The 9226-nt window shown below is 38.1% G+C and overlaps 1 protein-coding gene across 1 annotated transcript; it reads right to left on the reverse strand.

Annotated features, from left to right (window-relative positions):
- Positions 1-5701: 5701 nt before the first annotated feature.
- LOC111908535 (L-type lectin-domain containing receptor kinase IX.1) lies at positions 5702-7833 on the reverse strand. Its single transcript, XM_023904352.2, has one exon. It carries the CDS (start codon positions 7831-7833, stop codon positions 5854-5856), a length of 1980 nt encoding a protein of 659 aa, XP_023760120.1. The 3' UTR covers positions 5702-5853.
- Positions 7834-9226: the final 1393 nt, after the last annotated feature.

The raw sequence follows: 9226 nt of genomic DNA on the forward strand, positions 1-9226 counted from the left end.
TCCAGATCCGACTCCTTTTATACGACTTAACCCATAAAGTCGAGACCTTTATGCCTTTGCATGGCTGTAGAGTTCACTTTGTGCTCAAAACACCATTTCTCTTTCCATAATGGGACTATAACTCATGCATGACACTAGATCCACGACCAAGACTGGATTTTTATGAACCCTTAACATCAAACACACTAGAAGAGGCCGGATTCATGCTCATGGAGACTATTTGCACACAAAGTCTCAAACTTTGGACCCAAAAACCCTAAAATGGTCCCAAAAAGCAAAACCTAAGAAGAACAAGGAAAGCTCTGAGCTTTTTACATCAAAAGAGATCTCCAACCACTGAAGAGCACGGATCTACACTTGTTCTTCCACTTCTAGCACCAACAATGGCTCCTCCTTCCTTTCTTCACCTTGAAAAGTTAGCTCCAAGATCAAAACATACACACATAGGCTAAGGCACGGATATCAGCTCTCAAGGGACTCACTCAAGGAATATAGTGGCTAGGGCAAAGGGCCACATGTTCCTTTTATAGTGCACAAGCCGGAAATTAGGGTTTGCATTTGTGCTCATTACGCCCAGCGTACCCCTAAGTACGCCCAGCGTACTCGGTCAAGTCCGCGTCCAAATTAAGCGCGTGAGTACGCGCGGCGTACACCCTAGTACGCCCAGCGTACTCGCCAATTCAACATACAACTCAAGGGACTAAACTTGCCAACTTTTAAAATAGAAGGGCCATAAAGCTTACCTGGATTTTGGGCGGTTACATAGGGCCTTGCCTAATGCATCGGACCAAAGTCCGGAACTGACTGAACATGGCATAACATAATCATAACATATAACATAAACATATATAATGCATACTCCATCGGACCAAAGTCTGGAACTCATAACACATAGGCATGCCTGAATCACTAAGACATCAAGCATATTGAACTACTATAATCTAAACGGGTCAGCATTGTGTCCGTAGACCCATTCCTACTCGAAAGGAAACTCACCTCGTAAGGCTGACTGCTAAAATGCTGATCGGGAACTGTCTGACTGTTGCTCCGTTAACTCCCGGGCTATTGATGTGTGTAAAACCAACTAGTTTTAATCCTACTAACTTAAACACAAAGATGAACACACGAAAGGTAGTGTACCTATCGATTAGCAGTTTAGTTCAGGTAAGTAGGGTATCGAACACAGGGCACGGTAAACAATTAAAAGAAATGCTAATATTATCTAAATAAAACAAGTAATAGAAAGGGGGTTTCTCTATTTTTGCAAGACTAGAAACTTAAACAATTAATTAAAACTTAAACAAAGAAACTAAGAGCTAAGCAAATAAAAATCAACTAAATTCAATAATAAAAAAGGACTTTTGTTTAGGTTCGACTCATTTGTTCCCATGGATGATTTCAATGTATCGGATTAACTCTTCATTGGCTACCGACTAAGATGATTAGTTTCATGTTCGCTATTACTAATCCTTAGGAAACAAATTAACTCAAGCAGTGGCCAGTTGTCTAAATTAACGGATTTCCTAGTTATTGATTCAGGTTAAATAAGACTTGTAATGGTTAATTAAATTGGCCCTTCAATTAACCTCTTGCTGATGTTCATCAAACAAGCTCACACATTAACTTACCTATCTTCTAGTTAATTCTAGTTTCACATTCGTTATTCCTAGACATACAACTATGTGGTCACAATAAATCATATGAAATTAATAACTAAGAGATGTTCATACAACTTAATTACGAATTTATTAACAGAAGAATAGTTATTGTTAACACGTAAGGTTCTTTAACAAGCTTAATAAAACATAATCACCAATTAAAATTAATCCTAATCAAATAATCAATCCATGTTCACAAATTCATCTACCTAAACAGAAGTTATGAGTTTTAGCTCATGATTACAGCAGAAACATGCTCAAAAATGAAATCAATTGGTAAAAACATAGTTCAAACAAGAGATTAGGTAAAGAGTAAACTTGATTTTGCCTTGATTCTCCTTAAAATTGAATGTAGGGTTGATTCCCTTGCTTCCCATGCTCCAACAGCACCTTTAGTCGACAATTGGCCTCTAAGGGTTCATCTATATGCTAGGGTATCGATCTGAAAGTCCCTTTATATAGATTTTCACAAAATAAAGGCTACTCGGCGAGTCCAGTGACCTACTCGGCGAGTCCATCACTTAAAACCCGGGTACGGCAAGTCAGCGCGTCCAGAATCGTGAAAGTTCGAAGTGACTCGTCGAATTTATGGCCTACTCGTCGAGTCCGTTTGGAATCAGCATTCTCTCGAAACACGAAAGTCGTCCGAAATTGTGTCTAGTTTTCAGAACATTTTGAATCTCGTCAATCAGAGTTACGGTTCATGAGATATGGCCAAAACACTGACGAGGGGTCAAGCTGTCCGGCAACATCCTTCTTTCTTCAAAATCCAAGATCCAAGCCTCTAATCGCCAATTCTGCTTCATTTTCCTTTCGATCATGTCTTTGTTGCTGAACATGAAATATTTAAGCTAATTAATCACCTTTGGTTCATTATTTGAGATAAAATTAACATAAAGTATTAAGATCATGCATGAATTTTATAACTAAATATGCCCATATCAGCTATAATTCCCATAAAGATACTTAATCAAACATTGATGACAAATCCTAGTGTAAAATGACTATTTTACCCCGAGTCAAATGAACTTCCGGTTGACCTGACTTGCCGAGTTGGGCCACCAACTCGCCGAGTCCTTACCCTTTCTTCTGCTCTCTACCCGACTCTACTCGCCGAGTTTAGCAAAGTCTCGACGAGTTCTCCTTTAATATCATCGAATCAATCTTCATCCGACTTGCCGATTTGTATGAACAACTTGTCGAGTCCACCTTCGTCATATGAACACGTACAGTCTATGACTCGCCAAGTTGTATGAACAACTCGTCGAGTCTGTTCTTGTGGGTAAGGAGTTTGCCTTGGACTCGCCGAGTTTGTTCTTACACTCGTCGAGTCCCATGGCTTCCAGATCATGGCTATGTCTTAATACGTCGAAACACTCCTCTCGACTTGTCTAAATCCCTACTATCACTCAGCTGGGCTTCTTTGAACCACAACAGATTGGGGATTAAACCTCCGGACTCGCTGAGTTCCAAGAACAACTCGTCGAGTCGCCTATTGTCCAAGTCTATAACTCGATTTCTGGTGTACAACTCTCATCCAAAAGGTAGATATGGGCTTCTAAGATCGATCTAGCACGTAAAGGTATGAACTTTACGTGCATGCATGGAAGTATAAGCTTTAAGGACCCAAAATTAGGTCTAAAGGGGGCGGGGGGTGCATGGGATAATATGGCCATAAAGTTTACATCTTTATGCCATGAACCTGGTTCTAGAGTCTAGATCTGAAGGTGAATCGACTTGGGATGTCCAAGCCCTAAGGATCAAGCTTATTGACCCTAAAACTCCATAAAGGGGCAAAGGAGAAAATCTATAAAACCACAAGTCAAGTTTTGAGCTTGATTAACTAAAAGTGAAGATAAACTGATGTTGCTCCAGGATCTGGTCCTTCTCCCTTCACCCTTCTTCCTTCCAACTCTTCTACTAGATACGCAATGCACCAAAAACCCTCCAAGTCACTAAGAAAGCTCAAGTTTGGTAAAAGGGAATTAGGGTTTCGAAAGTAATGCTCTGGAGGTGATGGAGGCTGGACCTTGAAGCTCATAATGTTGTTTAAATAAGGTGCAAACCCTTTAATTAGGGTTTCATCCAGACTAGCCTACCCGTCGAGTCCAAGCACGGACTCGGCGAGTAGATTACTTAAACCCGCGTCCCAACCTCGCATCTACTCGACGAGTTAGGGCTGCCACTAGTCAAGTCACTAATACAAATGATATAAAATTAGATCAAATACGTACCAGAAACGGCGCGTTACATAGAGGTGTCCAGATCTGAAACCACATCCTCTGGACAAGCTCAAATCTGATAATGACTCCATTTTGCACCAAAATGACCATTTACTTTCATAAAAGGAGATCTAAGAAATGAAAAGCCAAGGTAAGGACTTTTTACCTCCATATGGTTGCTAACACAGAGTAGATGTCGGATCTACTGCTTCTCCCTTTGCTCCAACCTCTTCAAGCTTTAAAACCATAGGAGTCGGGATGTTACACAATCGATTGACGGAGGACGAAGAGGATCGATGGAAGGGAAAAGATACATTAGAGACGTATGAGAGAGAAGGGAGAGAGATATGATGAAGAATGGTGACCAGGAGACATGTGTGTATGGAGTAATTTCTTTAACCCTAAAATGCCCTTAATACCATTTAATTTCAATGCCCCCATTCCTTTATTTTTCCCACTTAGTTGCAAAAATGCCACAGTGCATCATAGCCATCCCTTTTTTTGATCTAAAGCTCGGGTTCTCGGGAAACTATGATTTCTCAAATGATCATACTTATATATATATATATATATATATATATATATATATATATATATATATATATATATATATATATATATATACATGATAAACATACAACTACACAAATACAATATATACATACATTATACACATACAACCACACAAATACACATATATACATACATTATACACATACAAATACATATACATATATATACATGCATTATACACAAATTAATGTCTTAAAAAACACACATATATATATATATATATATATATATATATATATATATATATATGCATACATTTTACACATACATATGCAAAATATACATTCCACATACAAAATTAAAAATAAAAAGGTGATGAAGAACCCATGGAGGTGTAACCTAGTGGAGAAGATAGGTGATGTTCTAAATTTCGAGATTTTCCGGTAGGAGCTCCAAATCCCGACAGTATACTACAAATTCCGGTAAAGAATTGTTGCAGATTCGACTTTTCAGTAGGAAGAAGAGAAAAATAAAAGAAAAACAAAAAACTGACAGAAAAAAAAAATTGATGAAATCGTTACCTGTGGACGTCACCGGTGATGGTGTCGCCTGTCACCGGTAATGGGGAGGTTTGGGGGATTTTTGGCGATGAAGTTTCCGACGCAATCAAAGAAATAACGCAGCGATTTAGTAGAGAATCGGTGGTGGAGGAGTGATTTGGGAACACAAAACAAAAGAGGAAAAAACCGAGGGAATTATTTGCACAGAGTATTAGCGCCTACGCCAGATTATTAGTTGTGATGGTGAATTAATTGCGGCGACACATGCCTAGAGGGAAGTTTTGGCGCCATCTATTTAGAGTATTGATGTCACCGTTATTGATAATGTATGCAACGAGGCCCAAGCCGTTGGATTTGCAACAAGATCGACATATAGAGTGTAATCTCAGACTTTCACAAGGATTGTGATCGAAGAGTATTAGTGGATTGTGATTGAAGAGTATTAGTGGAGACAACCAACTTGAATGTTGGTTGTCGCAGCTAAAGCTTGTGTTTCTTGGTATTAGTGCCAATGAAGGGGTAACGTTCAAAAGCAAAAAACGTACCATACATACAAATAAATATTTATATAGTATCTATATGTTATTGTTATTTAAATAATTATTTCATGTATGCCACGACGTAATTGTGAAGTCAATAGTTAAGAGGTCAAACAAGTTACCTTTAATTTTTTAGCACATAAATTAAATAATGATGGAACAAACATAAAACTCGAACTATTTAATAACATGAAGCATATTTTCTACTATTGAAGTAGTACAGATGAGAATCTAAGAAATTCCCTCTTTTGTGTAATTAAATGGTAATTTGTGTTGTCCTCATATATCACAAAAACGCAATTGAACAACTTGCTTTCATTGTATCCAAACCTACAGATATTTTATCTACTATTATTATTATTCAACGAACAAGATCAATGCTAGTGGTAGACATAGTAGCGCCACCAGAACTGATTTGAGGGACATCTGCTGCGGTGTAGTACAAGGGTATCGGCATCTTTAATGGAAGTTTTGGGACTGTTGCCTCGAACTTGAGTACGTGAATTGCTTGTCTAATCGATGGTCGCATACTGCGGTCAGGATGTGAACACCATAACCCCACCATCATCAAACGCTCAACTTCTGTCATATCAAATTCCTTGTTCAACGTCGTGTCAACGTATGAAAGCAGTTCACCCTTTTCGAATAAACCCCAGACCCACTGCACCAGTCCTAGATAAGAACTTGGGTCAACTTTATCGGTTGCCTTTCGCCCACAAGCTATCTCTAATGCAACCACCCCAAAACTATACACATCTGACTCTTTACTAGCCTTCCCTGTTGTTACGTACTCAGGGCAAATGTAACCGAGAGTTCCGGCTAAAGCGGTTGTTTGTAGACCATGTTCATGGTCCATATGTCTAGCCAATCCGAAGTCTCCGAGCTTCACATTAAATCCTGAATCAAGCATGATGTTGCTAGATTTGATATCTCGATGCACCACACAACGTTCACATTCTTCATGGAGATATAACAACGCGGAAGCTAAACCTAGAGCGATCTTGTACCTTATTGTCCATGGGAGGGTGCTCTTTTTGAAGAAAAGATGAGAGTCAAGGCTTCCGTTTGGCAAAAACTCGTACACAAGCAAGAATTGAGTTTGATCATGGCACCAACCGATGAGTTGAACAAGGTTTCGGTGCCTTAAACTGCTAATGATTTTCACTTCGGTCATGTACTCCTTCTTTCCCTGTCTTGAACCCTGTGATATTTTCTTGACAGCAACTACCATTCCTTCACGTGATAAGTAGCCCTTGTAGACACATCCGAATCCTCCCTCGCCTAACTTCTGGTCATCGGAGAAGTTGTTGGTAGCCAGAATAAGATCTTTGAATGAAAATCGTTTGGGTCCTGCTCCCCTTTCAAGATCGTCGTTTATGGATGGCAACCCATCTTTATCTAGCGACTTTTTAGTACGCTTATTTTCTCTCCTCCAAAATATAGCACATGTTACTAGACCTCCTACAGCTACAACACTCAAAGGAACTGCTAACCCCATTGATAGTTTCATTTTCTTTGACGTATCTTCTTTTTTATCAACTATATTCAAGCTTGAATTAAACTCCCAGTATTGAAGGATATGTCTCTCCATTGCTCTACCAGTGGCAGCGGAAAATCCAATTGTTACCCACTCGGGAAGAACTTCCCTTAAGTCAACTTGATACGAAAGACTCGTATTCAAGGTTGATATGAACTTCCCATAGCGCCATGAAAGGCTAAGCATCTGTGTGGTAGAATTGTAGGAAACCCAAGCATCAGCAGGATCCCCGCTGTGCAAACTGGAATTCCAAGGACTGAAAGCAACAGAACCAAGCCAGTTCTTGTTGATACCCACATGTTCGAATGGAGGATCCCATCTGTCTGGGTAGGAATCAAACTCAACGAAAAGTATTTTGTTTAAGGAGGAGTTAGGGTAACTAGAGTTAAACAGGCCTAAATAGCCAGCACCTGAGTTAGGTGGGATTTCGAAGCCAACTGGGGCAAGAAAGAAAGTGAAACCATGGCCAGAGTCTTTTGGAGGTTGTGTCTCAATGATGAAAGTGAAGTGAGTGACGAAATCTGTGAGCTTCTCGGATTTTCTGTCCCATATCTGGACTGCATTTGGGTAATTCACATGGCCAACACGATAGAGGCTATTATTGACTTTGTTGAACTGGATGTTTCCACGAGAAGTTTTGGCATCACCTGAACATAGTACACTAGTTTGGTCGTCAGGAAACTCAGTGAACTCAAAGTATACTGATTTAGACAAGGGCAACAAGAGTAAAGATGAACAGACTAAGAGAACGAAGCATGAATTTTGAACACCTTGAGATGAGGAACACAAGAAAAAGTTAGCCATGATTGAGTAAAGGCAGAGGCAATGTCGGTGTAAGTGGCACCGGAAGTGCATGTCGTTAAATACCAACATCTAGTACCTAAAATATTGATGTTAATAGCTATTGGTCTACAATTCTACATCCAGATCTTCAAGTTTCAACTAACTCCTTAGTTTTTTTATGTATATAATATACTATCTTAACATTCAACTAAAGTACTAGACGGCAATATAAATAAATTAAGTAGTAAAGGACCGACAAAAATTCCTTAGTTATCTCGGATTCTCGTACAACTTCATTCGCATGCTACCAGTTAATTAGCGCCATGGTTCCGGCTACACTACAAGAAAAATCATAAATAGCTACGGAAAGTTACTATGAAATTAAAATCCGTTACTATTTTACTACGGAATATGCTATGAAACGACTTGTCGTAGCTGTTTTGCTACATAAATGATTATAGAATTGCATTATGTAACTAAATCTTAAGTAGCTACGTTAAATTGTTTCAGAATCTAAATTTATAGTTATTTTACTACGCAATATGTTACAAAATAATTTATTGTAACTAATTTGCTACAGAAATGGCCACGGAATTACATTCCGTAGCTAAATCTTGAATAGTTGCTACGGAATTAAAATCCGTAGCTAGTTTACTACAAATAATGCTACAAATGTTTTGGTTGTAGCTAGTTCTCTTTGAAACTTGTTACAAAATCCATGTATGTAGCTAGTTTGCTACATACGTAGCTAGTTAATTGTGGAATTGAGATCCGTAGCTATTTTGCTAGGAAAATTTGCTACAAAATAAAATTTTGTAGCTAATCTATTATGGAACTTGTTACAAAAATATGAATTTGCAAAATAACTACGAAATCAAAATCCATATGTATTTGGCTATGGAAATTTCCATAGTTAAGTAGTTACAAAATATGATTCTGGAACAAAATATATAAGATTATTGAAAAAATATATATTAAAAATACACAATTATCTTTGAAAACTCAACAACAAAAATAAAATATTATTTATAATTTTTTTTAAAACTCAACAACATAATTAATAAAACATAATGTACAGTAATTTATTCAAAACATCACACAAAAGCTATTTTCTAAACGAAAGAACATATAACTAAAAATCCGAAGCTAGCAAGAAGTTAATATTTTATGACAATTCATTCATGAGGAGTCATTTAATTTAAGGGTTATTGTCACTCTGACCCAACTATCTTTCGTATATTGGTTTAAATAGTCTTCCGTGACTATTTTTTTCTTTTAAAGGGCTTATACTTGTAATGACCGGTTAATATGTGACTTTAACTCACAACCGAAGGTAAAAGAACTTTTTGACTTGCCAACTAAGCAGCTTACTCAGCATTTGAACTGGACCCGTGTACTCATCCTCCACCTAAGC

Source organism: Lactuca sativa, chromosome 6 (assembly GCF_002870075.4).
Source record: "Lactuca sativa cultivar Salinas chromosome 6, Lsat_Salinas_v11, whole genome shotgun sequence".
NCBI lineage: Eukaryota > Viridiplantae > Streptophyta > Magnoliopsida > Asterales > Asteraceae > Lactuca > Lactuca sativa.

What these genes read in the sequence shown, in the direction of transcription:
- LOC111908535 (XM_023904352.2), bottom strand. Translation starts at nt 7,833, where the DNA reads ATGGCTAACTTTTTCTTGTGTTCCTCATCTCAAGGTGTTCAAAATTCA.